General features: G+C 41.2%; 1 protein-coding gene across 1 annotated transcript in view; it reads right to left on the reverse strand.

Annotated features, from left to right (window-relative positions):
* Positions 1–203: 203 nt before the first annotated feature.
* The window catches only part of LOC135214514 (gastrula zinc finger protein xLCGF3.1-like), a 66,007-nt gene continuing 38,309 nt past the window's right edge, over positions 204–27,901 (reverse strand). The window contains exons 2-4 of the mRNA XM_064248889.1: positions 22,618–22,755; positions 2,978–3,120; positions 204–2,516 (exon numbers count right to left, since the gene is read on the reverse strand). Of these exons, the coding sequence (XP_064104959.1) occupies positions 1,397–2,440 (1,044 nt within the window). The 5' untranslated portion in view covers positions 2,441–2,516; positions 2,978–3,120; positions 22,618–22,755 and the 3' untranslated portion in view covers positions 204–1,396. The remainder of the gene's footprint in view (positions 2,517–2,977; positions 3,121–22,617; positions 22,756–27,901) is intronic.

Raw genomic sequence — 27,901 nt, forward strand, 5'->3', positions numbered from 1 at the left:
TAACTAGGTTTAAATTTAACAGTATATTTCCCGATTGATCTTTGATCTATAGCGAATAAAGTTATTACATTAAGATATCTCAGTTCTATTCTATACATAACGCCATTTATAACAACTACGGTAATAGTGTACTGTGGTACGATGATTGAAATACAAGCCAAACGGATGTTATCCAGTTCTGTTGCACTTAGAAAAAAGTCGTTTCTCATTCTGTTGTTCATGGCTGTACACGTTCACGCAACGAGTATAACGTTAAAACCATACTTTCATCATTCTCTTTTGCTGTTATTGAACTTATGTAACTAGAAGATGGATAAAGTTAGGCCATTGTAATTTGATCTCTCATAAAATCGTACTATCGTAAGACTAATGATCGTAACTTGAACACTACAGCTACCTGTACACTGTATAAACTATTATATATCTTTACATACTCTAGCCACCCAAAGGATTAAAGCTAGGCTGTTTTCACTTTACAGTATTTACAATGCTATAATGTACTGTACAGTACTACTGTATAGTAAATTTTCTAGTACTATACTGCATAAATATAATTTTACTTATTGCGCCATTGTGGGATTACAGCGCCTTTGACTGGTCTAGTTTCGAAAGAAGGTGTGCGGTGGCCTTAGGCTTTAAAATCGCTTAGCGTCGAAAATCACTTAGCGTCGGCGGCCAGGAACGGAACCCCTGACGCTAACCGAGGGCCACCAGTACTTGAAAAATGAGTTACAGGGATTTTTCACCGGGCGACACAGGTCCTCACCCAGAAATAGATTTTTCCTTCATCAAAATCCCTTTTCTACTGTATGAGTTTTCATGTGATAATTGACAGCACTTGAATCAGGAAAACTTTTTTGACATACAGAGCAAGTATATGGTTTCTCTCCCGTATGAGTTCTCATGTGACGTTTGAGAGCATTTGAACCATAAAAACTTCTTTGATACATAGGACAAGTTTATGGTTTCTCTCCCATATGAGTTTGCATGTGATATTTGAGAGCACTTGATTGAGAAAAACTTTTTTGACATATAGAACAATTATATAGTATATAGTTTCTCTCCTGTATGAGTTTTCATTTGATAATTGACAGCACTTGAATCAGAAAAACCTTTTTGACATACTAAGCATGTATATGGTTTCTCTCCCGTATGAGTTCTCATATGACATTTGAGAGCATTTGAACCATAAAAACTACTTTGATACATAGGACAAGTTTATGGTTTCTCTCCCATATGAGTTTGCATGTGATATTTGAAAGTATTTGAACCATAAAAACTTCTTTGACATATAGGACAAGTATATGGTTTCTCTCCCCTATGAGTTTTTGTGATATTTGAGAGCATTTGAACCATAAAAAATTCTTTGACATATAGGACAAGTATATGGTTTCTCTCATGTATGAGTTTTCATGTGATATTTGAGAGCATTTGAACCATAAAAACTTCTTTGACATGTAGAGCAAGTATACGGTTTCTCTCCCGTATGAGTTCTCATGTGTATTTTGAGGTCACCTTGACGAGAAAAACTTTTTTGACATACAGAGCAAGTATATGGTTTCTCTCCTGTATGAGTTCTAATGTGATTTTTGAGAGAACTTGAAGTAGAAAAACTTCTTTGACATATAGAGCAAGTATATGGTTTCTCACCTGTATGAGTTCTCATGTGACGTTTGAGAGGACTTGACCTAGAAAAACTTCTTTGACATATAGAGCAAGTATATGGTTTCTCTCCCGTATGAGTTCCCATGTGTGTTTTGAGAATACCTTGAAGAGAAAAACTTCTTTGACATATTGAGCAAGCATATGGTTTCTCTCCTGTATGAGTTCTCATGTGACGTTTGAGATAACTTGAACCATAAAAACTTCTTTGACATGTACAGCAAGTATATGGTTTCTCTCCTGTATGAGTTCCCATGTGTATTTTGAGATTACCTTGAAGAGAAAAACTTCTTTGACATATTGAGCAAGCATATGGTTTCTCTCCTGTATGAGTTCTCATGTGACGTTTGAGATGACTTGAACCAGAAAAACTTCTTAGACATGTAGAGCAAGTATATGGTTTCTCTCCCATATGAGTTCTCATGTGGGATTTCAGCTTGTCAATTTTTGAAAATGTCCTTTGGCATTCAATACAAGTTAATCGCTTCCCTGTTGTGTTACTTCTACCCAAATGTCTATTTTCTCCTCCAATACAGATCTTTTCCTTTCCGCTCTCATCATCACAGCTTGGAGAGCTGTCCTTTTCACACTTCATAGTAAATTGGGAAGAACGGTTCACATCAAAATCACCATAGTCAAAAAATTCTGGTTCTGCCTTGAATTCTAACAAGGGGTCTGCAAACGAAGAGTTGTCATCTGCGTTTTCAGTTGGACCCTCCTCCAGATCCTCCTTCTCTTCTTTGAGTAGCAGCGGTGATGACGAGCCTTCAGCTTCCATTTCCACAGGATTTTATATGTACAATACTCAATCCTACTTAGGATTCGAAGGACATTTCATCTGTTTTTTGAAGAATCTGAAATAAAACAAACAATCTGAGACCAACATGTTCTGAGTAACTCCGTTCATAACAACTCTTAAAGTAAGCATCCTCAGGGAAATCAAATCTCACAATGCAATGATCATCTGGACACAATTTGTCTCAAAAGAAATAAACATTGTAGGCAACAAATTTAGTCAGGCCAAAGTTGTTGACAATTCAACAACCAGCTCTGACTTATACCAGATTTCCACCTACAACAAACATTTGGAAAGGGTCTCTGTCGTAACTTGGGGACTGCCTGTGCCTTTGTATAACAGACGAAGGTTCATACTCTCATAGGAACAAATCATTTTGTTTTTTCAATTCTGATGCCAAAATAGCTTATCCTAAACAGTAAGTAAGTTAGAAACTGCTCCTAACCTCACGAATTAAACTTGAAACCATACAAGAACGACATTACTCATAAACGTACAAATAATCTTTCGAATACTTACAGCAAAATAAAATGAACGATGGCCCTCACAAGTTCCCAACAAGACCAAGGAATAGGGTTCCTTTTCGATAATTTTGTACCGTAACTTTTAAGTTCCAAGGACCTCTCACTCACCAAGTCTGCATTTGGTGCTTCGCGAATTATCTGCAAGATAGAGAAAGGGATCATTATGAATACACAGGAAGTGTATTTGGGTTACATTACCACACAGGTATATTAATGTTTTCATAAGACCCCCCACATGAATAGTTAGAACCCCCTATAAAAACGCTGAAAACGACCTATTTTGTTAGTGTTAACTCAAGAAAAACCCACTTTAAATCTATATACCTGGTTTTCTTTATAGTTTTATCACAAAAAGTGCATTTTTTGGTGAAATTGTTAAAAAACAGGAATTTGTGGATACTTTTCATAGGAAAATACAGTGAATACATGAATTTCATGCAAATAATGGGAAGAAATGTTCCAGAGAGAAATCTGAGGCTGCATGACTCCGCGAATGCAAAGAACGCAAATACAGGGGGTTCCCCTAAATCACTTATTGATGTTGCAATACCAAGGAACACCTGAGTAGATGTGAATAAAAAGAGAAAAAAAACCTATAGGAATCAAGACCAGAAAATAGAAATAAAAAGGATATGGGATGTGCCAGTGGAAATTGTAACCCATAATCATAGGAACACTAGGCTAGGTCCCAAGACTCCAGAAAAGGAACCTGGAAAAAATTAGAATTTTGAAAAGTAAATTGTATTTTTCCTAACTTTACAAACTTGAGGTCCTTTACAATAGGAATTGCTTACAACTCCAGAATAAGGTGGTTAGGCAGTAACTACCGTCCAGTAGGTGGGGAGACCTGCCTACTAGATGGTAGTTACTGCCTAACTGAGGGTTTGTGTATTGTGTAGGTGCAATGACAAATTGTCAAAACACGGCGAAAGCAATGGCAGGCAGAGGGGAGGGCAGAGGGCAGCGAAGCATAGACCCCCGCTATTTGAGGGTAGCTGAAATCTGCGAATAATTAAAACCACTCTAATAAGGCTCACAACTGCGTATTTTGATAGTTAAAACACACACACACAAAAAACCTAAAAATGCCTATACCTTCATATTTTTAGAGCTTTATCACAAAAAGTGCATTTAGTCACGGAAATTAAATGAAAAAGGGGTTTTGACGAAGGAAAAATCTGTTTCTGGGGGAAGCCCTGTGTCGCCCGATGAAAAGTTCCTGTAGCTCACTTTTCTAAGTATAAATAGAGCCTAAATATACCAGAGAAAAAAGCTAGCATGGTATGTTGAGGTTACTACCCTCGCGCGAGCACCTAGAGGGCGTCGGGTATAAAATACAAGGCGAGTGGAAGCCACTATTCACAGGTCTTCTGCCAATTAGAGGATTCCTTTCCAAAATCCCTCTCACGGCAGGAGCCGTTGCAAAGGTCACTCCTTCCACCTCGCTCCCGCTACTACTACCCGACCCGTGCGCCATCTGCATTCCTGGAATAGACACCCTAGCTTGGAATGGTTAAGGGTGGGAAAAAAGAGTAGAAGGGCTGGGTTCACCGGGCGACACCTTCGTCAAAATCCCTTTTCTGGATTCGACCTGTGTCTGCCGGTGAAAAGGTATCAGAGAATTCCCATCCAAGCTTAACAGATACCAAACAATATAAATAAAAGGGGTTAATGAAACCTAAGGTTCCTCTAAAAAATAACTTTTTAATGCACTATAATGAGGTAGGAAATTTACTTACATACTAATTACACTAAGACTTAAACTATGACTTAGAACTAGCAATAACAAGGTAAAATAGTACAATTTAAGAATGGTATCTGAAGCCATAAACCAGGGTATATACAGACAGGTCCAGTGGCAGGATGACGACCAAACCCTCACTACCTGGAGGAGGGAGGTTTGGTAGGGAAAACGAGCGAGGCAGGTAGGAAGGAGAGAGTATTAAGGGAAAGAGGTGAGCAAAGGTTAAGGAAAGGATTTGACAAGATTCATCATTCTGGGGAGACTATGCTCCCTGCAGCAACTGCTGGGAATTTAAGGGCCTCTAAGTTTTTGAGGTAGTGGCGTTTAAAAACTGCTAGAGATTTCCAACCCGTATATTTCTTCAGGTCCTCGAAATTCATGTTGTGAAAATAATTAATGGAAGTAGCCACTGCTCGGATATCATGGACGTGTGGGACTGAATCTGGGTTGGCCTGTTCAATAAAGTAGAGTATTTGTTGTCTAATACCTTTAAGAGAAATTGTACCACCTTTCTCTCTAATGAAAAGGGGGCCTGAAGATTTTTCGGATGTCCTAGCTAAGAAAGATTTAAGGGTAGCGACAGGACACAATGATGTGTCCTCTGTCAGAGGAATGATTTTCCATGGAGCCCATCTGTTTTGTGGGTCCTCATTTTTAGCTAAGTAATACTTCACCTGACGGGAGGAATTCCATATGGTCTGGGTTCCTAGAGAGAGCCGAGAGTTCAGATATTCTAGTACCTGAGGCCATGGCCATTAGGAATAAAGTTTTCCTAAGCAAGGTTAAATAAGAGCATGAGTCATTATCAGTATCTGAGGCTAATTTAAGTTATGTCATTTAAAAACGAAGAGACCGTATGAGGGCGGTCCACTGGTCTCAGGCGGGCACATGCTCATGGAATCGAGGAAAAGTATGAATCTGACAGGTTAATATTAAAACCAACCTGAAAGATCTTCCTCAAAGCTGACTTGATTGTCGTAATGGTACGAGCAGCCAGGCCTTTTTCAAATAGAGTTCTAAAGAACGAAATTGCCAGATTTGTGGTCATTTTATGAGCAACTGATTTTTTTAGAAATTTGGCCAGCTTCTTCACTGCTGAATCATATTGCCTGAGTGTTGATTCCCTTTTATCTGATTCTATGAATAAGATGTTTAGTGGATCGATACTAGTGTCCTTTTGGGCTGCAAACTTCATGAAGTCCATAAAGTTAGGGCACTCTCTGAGTATGTACTGTCTGTGTCAGTTCCGGATGAGGGATCCGTTTGGGTCGGAGCTTCAGTTCTAGAAGAAGCAGAAACCAGTTGCTCTTTGGCCAGTTGGGTGCCACCAATGCTACTTGTCCTGTGAAAGATCTTAGCTTGTGCAGGACCTTCATCAGAAGATCCACCGGAGGAAAAAGGTAAATCTTCTGCCAATTGTTCCAATCTAAGGACATCGCATCTGTGGCGTAAGCTAGAAGGTCCAGGTTGGGTGTCACGTAACACGATAGTTTGTGGTTGGATTCTGTGGCAAATAGGTCTACCTGAAGGTCCAGGATTTTATCACTTTGGCTGTTGATTTGCAGCATTCTTCGACGCTGGCTGCCCAAATGAGCCAGTCGTCTAGATAGGCTACTAACATAACCCTTGAGTTCTCAGTTCTTGAACTATCGTCTCTCCTAGTTTGGTGAATATTCTGGGCGCGATGTTGAGCCCGAACGGCATGACTCTGAATGAGTAAGCCTTGATTCCTAGCCTGAAGCCTAGGTATGGAGAGAAGTTCCTTGCTTTTGGAACATGATAGTAAGCATCTGTAAGATCTATAGATGTGGTGACAGCCCCACGGGGAAGTAAGGTCCGCACCTGCGAGACTGTCAACATTCGGAACTTGTCACAATGAATGTATGAGTTGAGACGGGACAAGTCCAGAATCACTCTTCTTTTGTCCGAGTCCTTCTTTGGGACACTGAACAGACGTCCTTGAAACTTTAGTCATTTCACTCTTTTTATGGCCTTCTTTTTCAGGAGATCTTTGGTATAGTCTACAAGGTCCGCCGTTGGTATCTGATAAAATTTTACTGGCGGGGGGGGGGGGGGGGCGTGGGGGGGCGGTGGGTTCTCCCATTTCCACCCCAGACCTTTTGAGACTATACTGTGGGCCCATGGACTGAAGGTCCAGTGGTCCCGGAAGAGATATAATCTCCCACCTACCTGTGGGCTCTCACTGATTGGTTGCAGGTCTGTTACCTCTACCTCCCCGGAAGCCTCTACCTCTTGGTCCGCCTCGTAGCCGGGAGCCAAATCTGGCCCTGCTACTTCCCGCATGTCTGTTGTAGCCTCAAAACGAATCTCTTGCTTCAAAGACGGGGTTATAGGCTGGGGAGGTCATTATAGTCGTGGATGTTGAAGGCTGGCGGAGTTTGCAGTAAAACAAACTGTTGCTGTGGCTGAGCCTTAGATGTCGAAGGCTTACCGACTTGTGACACCGGAACCGCTTGTACCACCGTTTGAGGACGGGAGGCCTGGTAAGGATTGAATCTCCTTGGCCTCTTCTTGGTTCTGGTTTGGTGTCCGGGGGTCTCAAACTTCCGCTTGAAGGGTAGTCCCCACCAGACCCAGAGGCTCTGGTTGGCTCTGGATGCCTCCCGAGAGACGTTGATAACCTCGTCTTCCGGGAACAGGTTTTCTCCCCATATTGAGGATTTTATTAGCCTATTGGGTTTGTGCCTTATAGAGACACCGGCCAGGACATACTTCCTACAGGCCCGCCTTGCCATCGCAAAGTCGTAGAGGTCCGACTGGAAGGTCTGTGGTAGACCTTTCATCAGGACCCGGAACACCTGTTCATCACGGTACGTGGTAGCTACCAACTCCGCCGTAGTGACGGAGTTGATAGATCTTCCTAGTCTCGTTCTTGTCTCAAACCCCGCCTTGATTAAGTGGTCCGGAATTTTGGGCAGCTTCTCTGAGAATAGAGTGGAAGCACAATCCAGGTCCAGTTTACCTGCTGTAAATATGGCCAGAGCTTCCTTCCAAAACTCCCTACTTGCGGGGAAGAGAAGAGAGGTAGCCTCTGTCTCTTTTAGTACTGGTAGGGGTTTGTCTTCTGCTGCCGCTTGTAAGGTTAGTTCCGCCACCTTGTCTGTACAGGGCGACGGAACCTCGTCTGGGGTTACAAACATGGTGTAAGTACCCTTGTGTGGCGTCAACTTAGTGTTGACGCAGTCCCAGTCAGTGGGGGTGCGAACCCAAATAGCTTGGGCTTGGTCCCTAGGGAAGATCACTGTCTCCTTTGGGACCTTGTCTACTCTGACTAGCGCGTGTTCCGCTAGCCTGACAAATCCAGGGAAAGGAAATTGGAGACCTGGCAGGAAGAGCTCAAAGTCCTCCAACGGACGGGTTCCGCACCCTTAAATTGTTAACTTCCCATCCGAAAATGGGGCATGCAAAGCCAACCGCCACGGGTTGTTTTTATCAAGTATAAGGGATCAACCTACGGGATCAGAACAGGGTAAAATTTTGCCTGAATCCGACCAAAGAATCAAAGCTACTAATATATAAATACAATTCTAAGGTTTATCCCGGCCCTACCGTGGCGGAAAGATAGCGAAGATGGGGATTCCGGGGATAGGAGGATACGAGGTACGTAGCAAGGTGCGTACTCAGTCCAGCGCGTCCGGTGGCCATCCACGACTAGCCTAGGAGAGAGCGCTACCTGCCTCAACTCACAGAGCGTGTGAGCAATGCCTCTCTCTCTCAGCTGTTCCCCGCTTCTCCCCTAGAGTGTATGACTCAAGCCTATTCCCCAGGTTTAGGGTGCGGTGAGTAAGTACTCCACCGAAGTGGGTATAGGGGGAGGGAGACAGCCGAGAAGAGTGGCTCACTCGTGATCATGTGGTCTGTGACCGGTCAGGTGGGACAACCCTCCAAGACACAGTGGATCCACCCGATCAAGGCAGTAGGCCTATGGCCTTCTGTCCAATACATGCACAATAAATAATAACAATTTATATAAAACAAATTTATATATTCTAAAGCAAGTAGCCTATAACGGCATAGTGTGAGTAAAAAGAGGGGAGGATGGGGAAAATGGAGGTAAAGAGAGGAACATGGTGTGATACGAGCGAATAGCCTAACCCTCCAAAATCGGGTATAATGCCGACCTGGTCAGGAAGACTAAATCGCTCTAATCAATAATTAGCCCTCCAAAATCAGGTATAATGCCGACCTGGTCAGGTAATACAATGACTTGAGGATATCATCCTATAAGTTTAATCGTATTCCAACTCTCTAATCAGAACGCTTCGAATTGAATAAAAACTTTAGTCTTCTGTAGAAAGCTAGAGGGATATAGCTGGTTAGGCTACTCCCCTACATATATCAATAGAAACGATTTAACCTAGATATAATTATATGTATATCAAAAGGGAACTCACTGGTGTAGGCTACCTTCCGAAGCCGCATACGGCCCGGTCGGGTAGCCTACTATATGAACGCCAAAATAGCCTAACTAATACACAAATGTTAATAAACATGAAAATCATAAATAATCATTGTATAAGATGTCTAGAGCTAAATAAACCCGACTACAATTAGTATGAAGAACTAATTGGAAGTCGTCAAGTAAAAATGAAGCTCTGGGAGGTAGCGACACCAAAATGGCTGTCGGGGGAGCGGCATCATACGACACTCCCGAGACTAAAATTATCAATATATATAATTTTACTGTGTGTCGCCACCTCAACTTATCAAAATTGATAATTGCAATACTCAACTTGGTAGTAGGGGTCTCAAGAAGGTCAGACATCTTCACAATAAGCACAATAAAGCTTCCAAACACAAGAACGCGTGTAGGTATCACAGTGCTATAGAAAGGAATGATGGGAGTCGTGTGGGTAGTAGTAGTAGTCGCATGTAGAACGGCACCTCATAGTAACGGGGGATGTTGAGAAAGGAGAGAACTAATTGGTAAGAGACCTCTGATAGTGGTTTTAACACGCCCCAGTTACTATACCGACACCCTATAAGGGTGAGCGAGCTGGGTATATTCCTAGCATTCCATGCAACTTTTCTCTCTGGTATATTTAGCAGTTTTTATACCTTAGAAATGGTGCTATAAGGAGCATTTCACGTAGCGGCACAGGTTGAGCCCAGAAATACAATTTTGTACAAAAATCAAATATCTTAGAGTGATATTTGATCAACATCTAAATTGGAAAGAGCACATCAAATACATTACAGCCATGGGCATCAAAGCCCTTGCCATATTGAAAAAGTTATAACACACTAATTGGGGAGCAAAGCGAGACATTTTATTAATGATTTATAAGGCAAAGTCTTATCCACAATAGATTACTACTGTCCAATATATTCATCCGCCTCAGAATCTGCATTAAAAACTCTCAATGCAGTGCACCATGAAGGCGTGTGATTGTGCACAGGAGCATTCCAATCGTCCCCAACAAGCTCGCTTCTGGTAGAAGGCAGGTGTGTTGCCCTTGAAACATCACCGTAATTTGATAGCAATACGAAGGTCTTTCACTGCAAGCGGGAACATCTCCTGAAGCTGACTGCTTTCAAAATTGTAATTCAGTAACAGAAGTTAATAGTACTAGCTCTTTCCCAAAAAGAGCTAGATACATAATGAACTTGCATAACATAGATCCAATTTTTCACCCACCAATGGAACTGCCACCAACGTGGTTTTAAAACGAATAAAGATATGTACCTCCCTGTCTTACCTGCTTAAAAAGCAAATGGCAAGTACAGAAATGTACCGCCAGCATGCTTTGCATTAGAAGAAAAGGAAACAAATTCATGGTATATACAGACGGCTCCAAAAATAATGTTGGAGTAGGAGCACCTGCATATTCGAAAAATATGTCAATCAAAAGAAGCCTACCTTTAATATCATCAATATTTACTGCTGAAGTCACAGCCATACAGATGGCTTTTGATATGATATCTGTGGCAAAAGCAAGCGTCTCCATTATTTTCAGTGACTCACGTAGTGCTATAGATGCTATAAGACAGTATAAATCAGTAAACCAAATACTAGTGCAGGAAATACAAATAAAAATTCATGAACTCCTCCAATCAGGATTATCAATAGATATATGTTGGATCCCAGCACACATGGGAATAAAAAGGAAATGAAAATGCAGACTCAGCTGCCAAATTAGCCTGCACTATCCCTCCAATAATTACACATGCCCCAGTGTCAGACTGGGTAACATCTGTTAAACCATTGATATACCAGGATTGGAAAAGAGAATGGGCCTTAGTGCCAACCACAAATAAACTTAAAAACATAAAAACTGAAGTGTATGCATGGAGGACATCCTCACAAAAAGAAAGATCAAAAGAGGTGATCCTAACAAGGCTCCGTTTAGGACACACAAGATTCTCACATGGTCACTTGATGTCAACACCACATGCTGACCCAATAAAGTGTAATAGTAGATGTCAAACACCCATGACAGTGCAGCATTTACTTATTGAGTGCCCAAACTGGACCCAACAAAGATCAATTTATCTACGGAATTAAAAAATGAAAAGTATTCTTGCTGAAAGCAAAGATTTTTCAATAAACAACATCATATTTTTTTAAAATAAGACAGGTTTCTTAAATAAAGTCTAATTTTTATTTATTTTTGTTTTATTAATTTTTTTTCCTTCTCCTTCTCAGGATTAATCCCTGAGAACCAGCCTGAGAAGAGTCTACTTGAGACTCAGAGGTCTGGAAAAACTAGGCCCTATTAATAATAATAATGTAAACAAATCTAATCCTTCGGGGCCAGCCCTAGGAGAGCTGTTAATCAATCAGCTCAGTGGTCTGGTAAAACTTAAGATATACTTAACTTTTTTGTGGGTCCTAGTCACTGTCTTGAGTCCCTTTCTATGAACCTATATTTTGTGGTAGGACGCTGGGCCTGGTTATCTGGATATCTTTGAAGAACCAAACCCTTTTGAAGCCTATTGTATTTTATCTATCTTTAAAAACCAAATATGTCTCTTTAAGGATATTAATACTACCTGATTTTCTTGCTGTTTATGAACAAAATAACAGACACAAATTCCAAAAACATGTAAGTTACTGGAAAGAAAATTTATTATACTTTCTCACTGAACAAATGGAAGTTAAATTACATTGCTTTCACAAAAATACTTCACATAAAAGTAAAGAAATAAAGTACAATTACTCAGCTTGAGAATGAGACCAAAACCAGGATTCTGTCAGCAAAAATAAATTTGTATACATCACTAAAAAAATTGTCTTTGCGCTCAGAAACAGTAGGCTAGAAATCTCTTTTTTTCAGTGTTCCTTCAACACATTTATTGATACAATAGACAAATAAATTGGTCTCTTGTGATCTACAAAACTGAACAATCAGTTGCCTGAAAACATTTAAAATCGTCAGAATATCAGCAACACATTAAAATAGTAAAGTGAATCAAAGTTCTCTCTTAACAATATTCAAATTACAGCAGATATATATAAGCATTTATAAAAAATTACATAGACAGAATCAAGTAATATACAGTTTCTCTCTATTCTCGTGTCTTTTGAGATTGTTTGGCAAGTAAATGCTTTCTCTTATGCACTGAGTTTTCATGTGTTTTGAGAGATTACGGTACTTGAAAAAAAAAAAAATTGACATACAGAGCAAGTATATGGTTTCTCTCCCATATGAGTTCTCATGTGTATTTTGAGATTACCTTGAAGAGAAAAACTTCTTTGACATGTAGAGCAAGTACGTATATGGTTTCTCTCCCATATGAGTTCTCATGTGACGTTTGAGATGACTTGAACCAGAAAAACTTCTTTTGACATGTAGAGCAAGTATATAAATTTTCATAATAAAATTTATTATTTGGATACTTACCTACTGTTAAAGTAGACCCACCCAGCCTCCCCACAACTTAGTGGGCTGTCAAGGAGAATTCTGACAAGAGCTAAAACATTTGAAACACACCTGGTGGAGAACAGGTAAACTAGACAGTCATCTGGGCAGCCATTTGATTTTTTTTTTTGAATGCCAACTCGCCTAATCGGCAGCGAGATATAGCTAAATTTAACAGTAGGTAAGTATCCAAATAATAAATTTTATTATGAAAATTTATATTATTTGAGATGAATCTTACCTACTGTTAAATTTAGCTGATTCCCACATTAAGAAGAGGATGGTGGGTAGTGCAGCTAGACAAAATTCCCCTCAGCCATTCGAGCTAAAGGTTTCTTATACGAAACCCAAAACATTCTCACCTGATCTGGAATCCTTGGTGGATTTTACTACCACCAGAAGTTGGATTCCATTCAGGGAGCAAGGCTCTCATACATATGTAGCAAAGACCAGCCTTGCGGAGAAAACCGCCTTGATTCAGCCAGCATGAAACGCAAGCGGTATGAGGGACCCCTGTGCCTGGGTCCAAAAGTTCTATAAAACGACAGTCATTTAAAATAAATACCTTTATGATATAAAGGTGCACTCCTATACAAAATTTGTACCTTCACACTCCCCAAAATATTAAAACCCGGGATTTAAACAAAAGAGCCTAAAGAATTGCTCTTGTTTTAGTTTAGGAAAAGACTACCCACTACTAGTAGCGGATTAAGGGCTTTACTATTTTCAAACACAATTCTGTATACTTAGGGTAGTGATCGGGCAAAAACTGAATTGTACTTCTACTGTGACACATCAATCCTATTCTGGAGCGACAAATTGACTTAACACTAAATGAAGTTGCAACTGCTGCTCACATTATGAATGTTTAACTTCAATAAAGGTAGAAGATATGGAGCTAGTTCTCGTGCACTAGCCTATCCATTATGTCACAGAGAACCTTGTGTTCCTTGACAAAGTTTCTAAAAATCATAACACAAAAGGTTAACTTTGCCTCTTCCAAGCTTAACCTTCACAAATACATTCTAAGTTTTCTAAAACCACAAAACAAACGTTAACTTTGCCTTCAAGTTTAACCATTGGCAAAGGCATTATAAGTTTCTAAATATCAAAACACAAAAGGTTAACTTTGCATCTCCCAGGCTTAACCTTCACAAATACATTCTAGGTTTTCTAAAACCACAAAACAAAAAGTTAACTTTACCTTCAAGCTTAACCATTGGCAAAGACAGCTAAGTTTTCTAAAACCACAAAACCAAAGGTTGATTTGCCTCTTCCAGCATTTACCTTTGACAAAGATGTTCAAGGTTTCTAAAAGGATGATAAAAATGTTCTAGGTTTAACCTTTAAATTTAAATGCCCCAATAGGATAGAGAAGTTTCCTCTTTCCCCTCCCCCCCACAAGGGGTTACATTGGAATTCTTACAGGGAACTGTAAATCATAGCCTTAACATCACCCTCAGCTCTAAGGCAGAAAGCTAAAATAGCATTCCCTTTACACCAGCTTAAAGAAGGGTGCTGACAATAAATTTACTTATTAACCACTGCTAAATAAAAGGTTTTACAGTAAATTCAGATAAAGCTTAGACTCACATCTAAACTCCAGAGAGAGACTGATATAGAGATGAAGGGGCTTCAATCTCAACACCTTACAGTGCTGGTCCTCAGCAAGATCTAAAAGTACTTGATGCAATACTGAGGAGCGTACATACGGAACTATAATGTTGGAAGTAGATAGTGAAAAGTCTCATCTCCTCTAAACAGAAAACATTGATGTCTAAAAGGTTCCAGGTGCTGAAAATTCCTCTAGAGTGGCACCCTCAGCAACACACAGACCACTGCTTCTGACCCCAGGCCATGGCAGTTTTAAGTCAAGGACAGATCCTATGATAACTTGAAAATCTTATTATTGGGAGGGGACATTCTAACATCTCCAAGCAGTTAAGGAGATGCCTACGTTAATGGAACTGTATGGAATTGTGTAGTAGAGTTGATTTCTTCTCAACAGAAGAATGAGACATCTACCAAGAGCATTGGAAATTCTGAAACTCATTTGCCCTGAGGTTACAAGGGCTCTACAGGAGACACTAAGCAATTCTTGAACTTTAAATTGCTCAATAGAATTCAGAGTAGATACAAAGGGCAGGCCTATGAGTCTGAATTAGGCCAAATTTAAAGAAACATCCACTGCTCAAGCCTGAAGGCCATCAAAGAAGTAGTAATCACTCGGATGTCCCTGTTCCTCTACATGCTAGGAAGCTAAATGAGTGTTCCTTAAATCCCACACCAAGTGCCAAAGTTATGGATGTAAAGGCCCTTGTAGGCAGTTTGTTCTTCCTGAATCCCCAATTGCTAAAACACAGTCCTTCCACAGAATGAATGATCAAAACAATATGTTGTTTCTTTTCACTCAAAGCAGCAAACTTCCCATAAAGACTTTGTTTCTGACCGGGAATAAACCTGCTAAGCATCCTGATGTCTTTCCACTGCCCTGACATCTAAAAGTTTTACCAGGTGTAGCGTTGACCATTTATGTTGCATGAAAGTGTAACGACACTAGTTAAATTCTGTGTTGCATGACAGAGGGAAAAGACCAAAACTTGGACTTAGGTTTAAGAACAAAATGGACAATTCCTGGTTACAGAGTCCCTCCTACAGTCCTGGAACCAAATTTGGTTCTGGATTACTACTTACAAATTTAATGAACGTTATTTGTAAGTTGTAATTCTTATGCTGAAACTGTACATTAATTAAGCCTGATGATCTATAAATATCCTGTGAGGTCATGTTTCCTAATAAGGAAAAGCTCTTACCATATAGGAAGTTTCCTTCAGGTCTAAAATTCTTCAAGCAGCACATGCCTATTCATCTTGACCGACAAGCATGCATAATTAAGTATCATCCCCACATTGCTAGATAAGAATGGGGATATAAAGAATTAACAATATAATGCATAGACATTGGGCCAGAAAAAGCAACAGGTCTTTGGCCTTTGGAATACTATTGACAGAGTTGGCTAACTTGAATCACTGATTCAGTAGAAGTGTCTTCCTCCTAAAGTCGACACCATCTACCAAAGGGCAACAAGTCCCTGACATAACTTATAGAGGGCTGCACACTAACACAAACAAAGTGTACAGAACAGCAATACCTTCTTGTAAAAAACATCTTGAGGGAACTTGCATGACTGTGGATGTATTGGTAAGTGGAATACATTCTGCATGTGTACCACAAGTCTGACTGTTCTTTGGAAAGGCACTAAAACCATGCTAGAAAACCAACAAGTATATGGGCAAACACTTACTATTATTCAGTCTCCAAACGTCCAAGAATATCTCCAATTACTTATGGGTGTCGTCCTAAAGAATTACCCTTGGACCATCATTCACTCTATATACAATCTCCTACTAAAAGAGACTTATGAGAGATTTCTCCTGAAGACAAGGGAAGCTATAAGAGGGAGATTAAACCAGTGGAGGACAACCAAAAAGAATCACAACTGCCCTTCACCGTCTCCACCATGTAACGTACTGGTCCCAAGTCTCTCCATGCATGTTAGGAGGTTGCAACTGTCCATATCCCAGAACCTGAATCTGCACTTATCCCCGAAAGGTATAAAATAAGACTACCAATAGATAATCTCTTTTCGCCTTAAACCGAGCTGCATAATCAGACAGGAAGCGTAAGTGTTCTCACTTCTTCCAAACCGAGTAAGTATAAGCATGAGGACATTACCCTGCAGCATCAGAAATGAGTTACTTGTTTTAGTTACTTGTTTCCTCGCTAAAAACTCCCCCTGGGTTTGCGTCTCCACCTCTCTAAGAAGTCGCAGAGACGAGACAACATAGATAAAAGGTAATAACTCAAGTTAGACTGAAAATCCATCAGCATGTCTGTCAGCCTCGAGTTCATTTCCCCACTGGAAAGAGAAAGAAAGAAAGCGAACCTCCTACTAAAGACGGTTAAAGGACCAATAAGCGTTGCACAGCAAAAGGCAGCCTTCGGCTCTCCGCGACTTTAAAAGACAAGACGACAAGCCAAGGCAGACACAAAGGAAGATTGTGTGTCTGAGGACGTGGAAAGTTACAAAATGCTCTCTAATTGGAGAAAGCATTGGTTCTCTTCTCCAATATTTAGAGGGCTCTACATACGAAAATTGTTGAAGATACAAAAGGTTGTTGCTGTAAAGTCCGAGATTCGCCCGGACCACCAATAACAAATTTAAAACTTGTGCGCCGCCAACTGAGTAGACTCGCCACCATCCTCCTGCTCTCCCATTGGTTCCTGATGCTAGTCAACGCCATGAGATCCTTCTCTCCTATTGGTCAGCATCTCTCCCATGATCCCATGATGCATCTACATAGCGGCGTGCTCTTTCAGCCACTTCGTGGCATCATCGGTATCGTACGCACGCGGTATTCGTTCATTCTATACAATTTCGTTTATTAACATAAATTCGTTAGTGATTTCATTGTAGTATACTTTATCGCGTTGTGTGAGAACTTTACTACATACGTATACTACATAGCATAATTACGTACAGTATATACGTAGTCATGGGTCCCAAGAAACTTGAAATTCACGGAAAGAAAAGGATGCTTTCTTTGGAGACGAAGATGGATATAAATTAAAAAGTATGAAGCTGATATGCGATTGAGTGTGATCGCCAAGGTATACGGCCGAAATCCGTCGACAATAGGCACCATCCTTAAGCAGAAGGATGTCATCAAAGCAGCTACACCTTCCAAGGGTGTGACTATTTTGTCCAGCAAGAGGAGCCACGTGCATGATGAAATGGAAAGGCCACTTCTTGTCTGGATAAAAGACAAAGAAATCCCTGGCGACATGATAACGGAGACGGCAATCTGCCACAAGGCCAGCGCTATTTTCGTCGATTTGATTGCCCAGGCCGAAGACAATGGAGGAGAAGGGACATCGACGCCAACCCAAGACTTCAAGGCTTCTCATGGGTGGTTCAAGAAATTCCGTAAACGGACTGGCATCCATTCGATGGTGCGGCATGGGGAGGCGGCCAGCTCAGATACGAAAGCGGCCGAAGCCTTTATTAAGATGTTCAACGAGATGACTCTCAATGAAGGCTACAGTTCTCAGCAAGTCTTCAACTGGCCTTTTTTGGAAAAAAATGCCTCATCGGACATACATCACGAAGGAAGAGAAGAAGCTACCCAGGCATAAGCCTATGAAAGACAGGCTTACGCTCGCACTTTGTTCGAACGTCAGTGGGAATTGCAAGGTGAAACCCCTACTTGTCTATCATTTGGAGACTCCTCGAGCCTTCAAGGCCCACAAAGTGCTTAAGGAGAAGCTTCCAGTGATGAGGAGGGCTAATGCGAAAGCCTGGGTAATGAGACTTTTGTTCACCGAGTGGGTAAATCTGTTTCGGCCCGACAGTGAAGAAATTCTTGGAAGAGAAGTGCCTCCCTCTGAAATGTCTACCGTTGTTGGACAATGCCCCTACTCACCCTCCTGGCCTCAAGGAAGATATCCTAGCTGAGTATTCCTTCATCAAGGTTCTTTATCTTCCGCCTAACACCACCCCTCTCCTCCAGCCCATGGACCAGCAAGTGATATCGAACTTCAAGAAGCTGTATACTAAACATCTTTTCAAGAGATGTTTCTACATCACCAATACCACAAACCTCACCTTGCGTGAATTTTGGAAGGAGCATTTCGATGTTGTGATATGCATCCGACTCATCGACCAAGCTTGGCAGGAGGTTTCGAGGCGAACCTTGAATTCCTCGTGGAGGAAACTCTGGCCTGATGCTGTATCTGCCCGAGACTTTGAGGGATTCGACGTGGGAGAAGCTGGTGCTGCAGATTCAGGAACAGTTGATGATCCTGAAACTGTTTTGCAACCAGATCTTGATGAGATCGTTGCATTCGGCAAGTTCATGGGGCTGGTCGTCGACGAGGACGAAATCAATGACCTTCTTGAGGAGCACCAAGAGAACCTTATGATGGATGACCTGAAGGAGTTGGAGGCCATGCAACATAATGTCGTTCAAGAAGAGTTCTCTAGCAGCGGCGAGGAGAAGGACGACGACTCTATGACAACGGCAGAAATTAAGGATGCTCTAGCTGCTTTTCATAAGGTGCAATCATTCATAGAAAAGAGACACCCCAAAAAGGCTTACACAGGTCGTATGCTTGCACAGTTCGATGACGTTTGCCTGAGTTGTTTCAGGAACATTGGCAAAAGTAGGCAGAAGCAATCTTCCTTGGATAGTTATTTTTTAAAGAGGCCTTTAGTAGGAGTAAGCAAAAAGGAACAATCAAGTGATACTACGAAAAAATGGAAAGTTGAAACTGGTGAAGAAGTTGAAATTTTGTATAAAAAAAAAAATGTAAAGTATAAAAAGTACAAAAAAATGTAAAAATCAAAAAGACAAAAAAATTTTTTATTTAAAATTTTAGTAAAGTTAAGTGTTACAGTTTTGTTAATGCGTTTCGTAAAGTTTAGTTTATGTTTTCCTGACATTTTTTATTTGTTTTGTAAATTAAGTGTACGTATCTGCCGTTTGTCCTCCTCTGTCACCACTTTCGGAGCTAGCCTCACTCGAAAGGTAAGCTTCCACATTTTACTCCATACGTACGTATGTACGTACAGTATTTCTTGTATACCATGTACACTAATACACTTTATTTACAGGTACTATGTAGTACATATTAGCAGTACGTATTAAGTTAGGTATTGAATGGTCCAAATTGTTGTAGTATTTCATTGTTTATAGGTCAATTTACCTTTATTATGAAATTTACTGGGGTGTTTTTGGAGGGCTTGGAACGGATTAGCCATTTTACATGTAAAATGCGGTTTAAGATACGAAAAACTCATGATACGAAGGCCGCCTCGGAATGGATTAGTTTCGTATCTCGAGTAATTTGTATTTTTCATAACTTGAAAACCTGTGGTCTTTACGTAGGGGGAAATCTCAAAGCGCCATTTGGATCCGGTTTAAAAACAGAAACAAGGTTTGGTGGCATGGGAATGGTAGCCAATGGGAAGACAGTCATACAGTCCAGGTGACTGTATGACTGGTGGCTTTATGTGGGCCATTTACATAAAGACCTCAGGTTTGTGAGTTATGAAAAAAACAAATTGATTACAATTTTGCCATTTGCTCATACACTGAAAAGCTTTAGAACCAACTAGTGGTTTGGGTCACCTGGGCTCACTTCTTGGTCAATTGTTAAAGCATAGGAAGGAGTCATATAGCTCTGATCTGTTCAGCGAAAGATTACTCAACAGCCAGACATCCAAGCTTCGACACAATGGGAACTCCAGTCTATATTGTGTCAAGGAAGTAAGAAAAAGAACCTGTAATGGCACCAGATTGTTCTGTTGTCAATCCCTCTCTCCCCTTGAAAGAGAGAGCTGCTTCTTTTTCTAGAATCTGTATTGTTATGTAGTGGCAAACAAAATTTGTATTCAGTCATACATGAAAAACTACAAATAAAGTCATTTAAAAGGGCTTTGCATAGGATTTAACTTGTGAACTTTCAAACAAGGTAATTTGCCTTTTTGGCTGCTCAGTATCGGAATGAGGGGTGGCTAAGTCTCTGAGCCAACAGGTGGTTCTGCTCACTTTTGAGACCTGAGGAAGGAATCCTTCCTGTGCCTCTGATCTGTTGAACAAATGGAATGTTAAACTACCAGACTTCAGGTCCTTTTGAATGAATGCATTTGTGTCATTATTTCCAAAAGGGATAGGATGACAATAAAAGGCTAAAACAACCTCCAGGTGTGTTTTATTGTCAGCCCCTAACTCCCATTGCTAGAGAAAAAGGAGAGGACTTGCATCTAATAATCTACTCTAGATTATGGAAAGGGAAAGTGACTTCCAGGGGCTGGTACTGGTGCCACGGGGAGTGACTTCCAGGGGCCTGGGTAATGGTTGGGGCAAGGGGAGTGGACTTCCAGGGGCTTGGTAATGGTTCCACGGTGGAGTGACTTCCAGGGGCCCTGGTACTGTTCCACGGGGGATTGACTTCCAGGGGCTGTAACTGGTGCCACAGGAATGATCTTCCAGGGGTGGTACTGGTGCCACGGGAGTGACTTCCAGGGGCTGGTACTGGTGCCACGGGGAGTGACTTCCAGGGGCTGGTACTGGTGCCACGGGGAGTGACTTCCAGGGGCTGGTACTGGTGCCACGGGGGTCTGTGTATAACACCATGCACCAGTAAAAGGGACTGGTACCTGTGTCAGGTCTGTGGAATCCAGTGCAGTGGTAGAAGAACATTTACCAGCCCGGGAAAGTGACTTCCTGGGACTGGTACTGGTAACATGGGGGTCCTTGGAACCCCGTGCACCTGTTGCTCCTATGACATGGGGGTCTGTGGAACCTAGAGCAATGGTTACTGAAGCGCCTCAGTGGCATAGTTGGTATGGTCTTTGCCTGCCACCTCGGTGGCTGCGGGTTTGATTATCGGGTATTCCATTTAGGAGTCAGAGATGTGTATTTCTGGTGATAGAAGTTCATTCTAGACGTGGTTCGGAAGTCACATAAAGCAGCTGGTCCCGTTACTGAATAACCAATGGTTCCTTGCAAGGTAAAAACACCATACAAACAAAGCAATGGTTCCCGTTCCCATAGAGTGATCAGGAGAGCAAATGAAAGATCCCTTGACCTTTTCCAGGAAGATGGATGACTGTAAGAAGCCCTATGTTCCTCCTTACAGCTGGGAGAAACCACTTCCTCCCCTTGCCAGCATTGAAAGAATGGGAGGAGGCGTAGGCACACGAAGACGACAACAAAGATGATGAAGACACTTTGCAACTTTTCCTCTTTGATCTCTCCTTACGATCGCAGCAGACCTTTTCAAAGGGAGTGGAGAAGAACCTCCCCCAAGGAGGGGAGGAAGACGGGGACAGGACCACATGAATCAATGCCATACTGGTGGACCTAGATCTATTAGACATTGAGACCGTAGCCGTAGTTACGGTCAAGGAAGCAGCAGTCACTCGAGGGGCACTAGATGACCTCAAGTGTGAGATCAAGCCCTCCATGGAAGAATCCCACAGGAAGCCTAGGGAGGGCCATAATTCCCCCAAGCTCCTCAGGCTCCACCAAACCCCCGAAGTCGTACTGGGTCATAGTCCCCCACACCGACTCTCTACCAACAAAGCAATAGGAGACGGTGAAGGGGAGACAGCTCCCTTAAGAGTGGCAACAATAGGAGGCAGTTTGGCTGAGGACAAGAAGGAATCACAGAGAAACCTTGGCATCACAAGAAGTGTATTGCAATCTTAAGATGCTGGGAAAGCCAACTTCTCTCTCTTCCTTTCCCTATGAAATTGCACCCTTTGTTCTGACAGTCAGACACAACACTCGGAACAAGGTCTAGATTGGTTACACACGTTTCCTGCACAAAGTGCAGGGGCATGATGATCTATCTCAAGAGAGGAAAGGAAGTGATGCACGGTCTGTCAGTGCCAAGGCAACACCTCATGACACACTCAGATAAGTCGTGGGTTCGCATTATATCAGTATAAGCAAAACAACAACTACTCATATATCACAAGAATTCACAATAAAAGTGAGTTTGTATCAGTGGATGGAAGGGGCTCTCATCCCTACCACTGGTAGTTAACTACAGTACCTTGTTTAAAAGTTTAAAAGCCATTCCCATCTTGCACTGCAAGTAATATCACAATGTAAAGACCAAAGGTTTGTATTCGTGTAGGAACAACATGACGTTACGCCGCCAATTACAGGTACTTATTATTCCGACTTACGCCAGCTTTCGACCTACAACAAACCTTAGGAACGGATCTCTGTCATAACTTGGGGACTGCTTGTACTCCCATATAACAGACGAAGGTTTGTATCCTTGTGGGAACAAATGATTATGTTTTTTTTCACTTTTAATGCCAAGAGAGCTAAGCCTAAACAATTAGAAAATTTCTAACCTCAAGAGTTAAACTTTAAACCAAACAAGAACAACAGTATTCACAAACGTACAAATAATCTTTTAAATACTTACAGAAAAATAAAATGGACAGCAGTCACAACAAGTTCCCAACAAGACCAAGAAATGCACTTCTTTTTTGACAGTTATTTATTTCAACTTCAATTTCCAAGGTCCTTTAACCAAGTCTGGCGTTGGAGCGTCACAATTTATCTGCAAGATAACTGATCATTATGAATATACATACAGGAAATGTATTAGGCTTACATTAGTATAAAGACTTAATTATTTCCCGAGTAACAATCAATATACAATATCCTACAGACTAAAGCAAGTGTATCCGTAAGTCCCCAGTTCAGGCATCAGTCAGGCTGTCAGAAGTAAAATATTTATGTGGAAAAACCTATTTGTAACCACTTAACCCTTATTGGACGGGGGTAAAAAATCAGTATGCTGCACCCCAAGCCGGGTAACCTTAAAGGTCGGCCAATTCAAGAAAAAAAAAAAACACCAAAGGAAAGAATATATGCAAATGCATATAATGTAAGAAACAAGATTCTGAAAAATTTTCCCTACCTTTCACGAGAGGTTGAAAATGGAATTTTCATAATAAAATGAAATTTTATTACATACTTACCAAACAATTATACAACTGTAGGGAACTTACGCCTGTATAATTGTTTGGTAAGACACTGCAATAAAAATGACTATTCACAACCCCTTCTGTGGAGTCTTTTACAAGAAATGGTGGAAATATGGTTTTCGAACATAATCCGTTCCAGAACCTCCCACGAAAATCGAAACATACGAAAACCGAAATCACAATTTTTAAAAGTAAATTGCATTTTTCCTAACTATACACACTTGAGGTCCTTTAGATAAGGAATTACTTTCAGCGTCGCTGGAATTACAGCCATTAAATTTTTAAACAACATGGTTAGGCAAGTAAGTATACGAGCTGCATGATCAAGAGTCAGTCTTCTGGGCCTTTTTGAAATGAGTGAGGAATCGTAACTCATCCGAAAATGGGCTGGGAAGAATATTTAGAGTCGGAGGCATTAATGCAAAGTTCTGGGAAGGGTTTGCATTATTGCCAGTCTCCTTCCTCCCCTAGCTAGAGGAAGGAGCAGGATTGCTTCTATGATTCTAATAAGAAAAAAAAGAAAGGAAGCGCTATGAGTAAGCTTACCTCATCAATTGTCCGACCAGCCAGTGTACTCATAAGTTTAAGTCCTATCCTCAACCTGAAAGAATTGGAGTAGAAGGACGAGGTGGGGAAGGTGGAGAGGCCAATCACTCTCGCATCCATCTTATCTCTAGAACCGCACACCATAGACGAGATGCAACTTGTCCTCTTGAAGGAGCCGGGTAAGCAAACACAACCTGCAAGCATCCACCACCGGTACAAGGAAAGGCAGTTCCAAGGACCTGTGGGCAGACCCGAAGGAAGAAAGATATAAATATGGTCGCAAAGAGACCTCATCTATCTTCCTGTCTGACATATTCTTCGGAGTGATGAATGTACCTATCCACTGGACTATCCAACTGCAGAGAAGTCTCTCAAGGTTTCGTAAGACTCGGAGAAAGACGTCATCGGACACTTCTGCAATGGCAGTCCCAATTGGACAAAGTAATGACTGATCTGGATCAGTCATTACTGAGTCTACATGACACCCCCCTTTCGAAGGTTCTGCTGAGAACAACAATACAAATCGTCTACCTTGTTCATCACGGATGTTGAGACGAGATGATGTTTCTTTCAAGTAATGCGCACATCAGACGATAGTCAATTGCCTTCTAAAGACCGAGATCCCTGTGATGGCAAGACAGAAGTTTCTCATCAGTAGTTGAATCTCCACTAAGGTGAATGAAACAATACTATATTACTAGTGAATGAATAAGGTGAATGCAGACCTACGTTTTCACTGTCATTGCAGCAGCCGACGGGACTGGTGCGATGAAGAGGAAGACTAGGCTACAGACTTCTGTTTTAACGTGGGGGAAACAGAAAGATGATACAGTGGTACCTCGAGATACGAAATTAATCCGTTCCGAGACGGCCTTCGTATTATGAGTTTTTCGTATCTTGGAACACATTTTACATGTAAAATGGCTAATCCGTTCCAAGCCCTCCAAAAACACCCCAGTAAATTATATTTCCAGGCCTAAAACACATGTTCTAGGGTTACAACGGAAGAAATATGTCTCCAAAAAGGCAAAATACTGTACATACTTGAGTAATATTCAACTGCATGTAATGTTCAACCCCATTTTTACTGCATATATTAGGACTTTAGCATATGTCCCCTAGCAATAAGCCTAGCCTATGTTAGCGGTTGCTACTGTAGCCTAGTCTATGATTCTGACATCTAAACCTAAGAGCTAAAAGCTTAGAATATGCCAATAAAATGTATAAATAATCAGTATGTACTCATTTCAAATAATTATTAATTAATCATTAACTATAATACACAAACAAAGAAAAACCAAACCTTCCAATCGATTGTTTACATTGTTACGAGTATCGAACGAGCGCCAAGCAATCATTTTTCCTAGCACACAGTAAGCCATAAATTGTCATTAATATCTCTCTTCAACTAATGAAACCACCAAACAGTATAATAACCATTCATTTCTATTCTTTATTCTATCTTTACCTAATGGAGATACCGAGTTACTGACAGCTGTAATGAAAGATACGTAATACGTAACGTAATAATAAAACAGAAGAAGAATTCTAAAAAATACCTATTTGTTGGCAGACTGATTTATTTTATATTTTCTGATATCTAATTCACAATTTTTTTTATTAAATGTATTGCATGTACTCATTTCAAATAATTATTAAGTAACCATTAACTATAATAAACAAACAAAAAAAAAGCTTCCAAACGTCTGTTTACATCCAGCACTTACTAGTATCGAACGATCGCCAAGCAATCACTTTTACACAGTAAGCCATAAATTTTCATTATCTCTCTTCAACTACTGAAACTACCAAACAGTATGATAACCATTCATTTCTATTCTTTATTCTATCTTTACCTAATGTTTTTTTTTTATTAAATGTATTGCATGAATAAGTTTTTCAATTTACAGCAACCTTTTACCAATAGAATACTTAAAGCACAAGGGGTAGATGCTGACCAATAGGAGAGCAGGACCTTATGAGGTGAATAGCATCAGGAACCAATGGGAGAGCGGGAGGATGGTGGCGAGTTTACTCAGTTGGCGGCGCGGGAGTTTTAAAATTGTTCTCGGTGGTCCGGGCGAATCTCGGGACTTTACAGCAACAACCTTTCGTATCTTGAAAACTTTTCGTATGTAGAGCAGTAAATTTTTCGCATTGGCTTTCGTATCTCGAATTTTTCGTAAGTAGAGCCTTTCGTATCTCGAGGTACTACTGTATTGAGTCTAGTGAGATATATGTCTGAAAATTCTCACCATGGCAAAATGCAATGCAGTAGGGATGGGTATACACAAATGTGAAGAATCAATACCAAACTGAAATATATTGGAGAGCAAGCAGTACTGACTGAGGCAGCGCCATACACCGCTCGCTCAACTTGTCATCCTGAGTTGCCTGGTAGTCCAGTCCATGAAGGAAAGAGTTCAGCTAGAACCATCGAGCTCAAAAAAGATACACTCGAGCATCTGCATTTTAACCGAAATGGGAGGGAAGAAAACCCTCCTATTCGGTGATAATGCAAATGCTGTGGTGTTGTTGGGAAACAATACCACCAGTTATCTCAAAATCAAAACCGGTAACTCTTGGGAGGCTCAAAAGGCAGTCCTGAATCCAGGTTAATTAAGAGTAGGTATTATTTGTCTTGGTCACATACCAGAAGAGTTAACTTACAGGTATGTGCCTACTACTCGGACAATGCAACTGATAATAGAAGCATGTCGCGAGAGAAATATACGTAGTACATTTGTAGGTTCCTTTAAATCACACTCCAGCCTAATTCTTCTTCATTCGAGGGGCAAGAATAAGGACTGGAAGCAGACCTCCTTCATTCTCTAATGAAGAGAGCAAAGGTGAAGTTTCCTGAAGGGAGACTTCTACGGTGATAACAGGATACCAGAGACGGCTAGTTCAAGCCAAACTGGTAGTTCCCAAAACAGTAGCACTGGAGAGGCATTCAAACCTCTCAGTGCTATCCATCCTGAACGGACTGACGTATGTTTGGTATACCTGATGCAGTCCCGGTTCCATGAGCAGCACCCTTGGAACCAAAGACAGGAGAACGAACCTGGGTTCGAACTCCTGGGCCTCCCGAGACACTATATTTGTGGATAGCGTCCAGAAGGAGTAGGTGAGCTGAAGAGAGCTAATTACTTCCTCTCCATGGAAAGGGTGTAGACCCTTAGAATTTGTAAGGGGTGGAGAATACCTTCCTCATCTTCAGACGTGGAAACCTTTGAAGAGGGAGGTTAGGAGGCATCAGATGATGAAGACAAAAGATGATGACCTCTTGAAGACTCAAAGCAACACGGGAAAGGAGGGTGCTATGTCATGGCAAGGAACCGCACCGATCGAGAGCAGAGACTTCATTCGTTAGAGCTGAGCACTCAGATTGGCAGATCGAGCTGTCTGGTCAAGCTGAGCCCATCACCACTACATAATTATGAGTGGTAATCGTCAACGAAGACTATCACTTCTTCCCAATTAACTATTCTCCTTCGAGGCCGAAGCTCCAAGAAGAACAACAAGAGGGATTCTGTGTCTGCAGTCCTACGTGTTCACACCCTAAGGTCCAATACACAAGGACGGTACTTGACCATTCACTCAGAAGGTGTTGCATGCAGTTCCAAGCTCTACATAACTCTGAACCAGACTGAGGAGCGGATTCATCTGTACTGGTAAAGACTCACCTCGCCATCCAAGCACTCATAAGAAACACCCGGCTCTTGTATGACAATAATCGAGTGAGCCTTTTCTCGCCCTGGTTCTTGGCAATATGATGAAGCCTAGCGCCGGTGAGCGCCAACGAAACCAGGGGATCCAGGTGCTCGGCGAGTCTCCCAATTATTGTAATAATCATCGGGAACGCCTGTTGCCCGAGTGTTTGTAAATCTCAGAAAACCAAATCACCCTGTGAATGCTAGAAATTCCAAGGAATTTAATGGCTTAGCAAGACTTCCAATTTTTGTGATAACAATTACTGGGAATATCTGTCACGTCCGAGAGTTTGGAAATTACATAAAAACCATAAATCTTTGAGAAAGCCAGAAATTCCAAAGAATTCCAGTATTTAGCAAGATTCCCGGTTATCATAGTAACAATTATCAGGAATTCTTGTCTCGCCAAATGTTTGCAGATTGTAGAAGACCAAAACACTTGGAGAGTGCTAGAAAT

Source organism: Macrobrachium nipponense, chromosome 45, assembly GCF_015104395.2.
Source record: "Macrobrachium nipponense isolate FS-2020 chromosome 45, ASM1510439v2, whole genome shotgun sequence".
NCBI lineage: Eukaryota > Metazoa > Arthropoda > Malacostraca > Decapoda > Palaemonidae > Macrobrachium > Macrobrachium nipponense.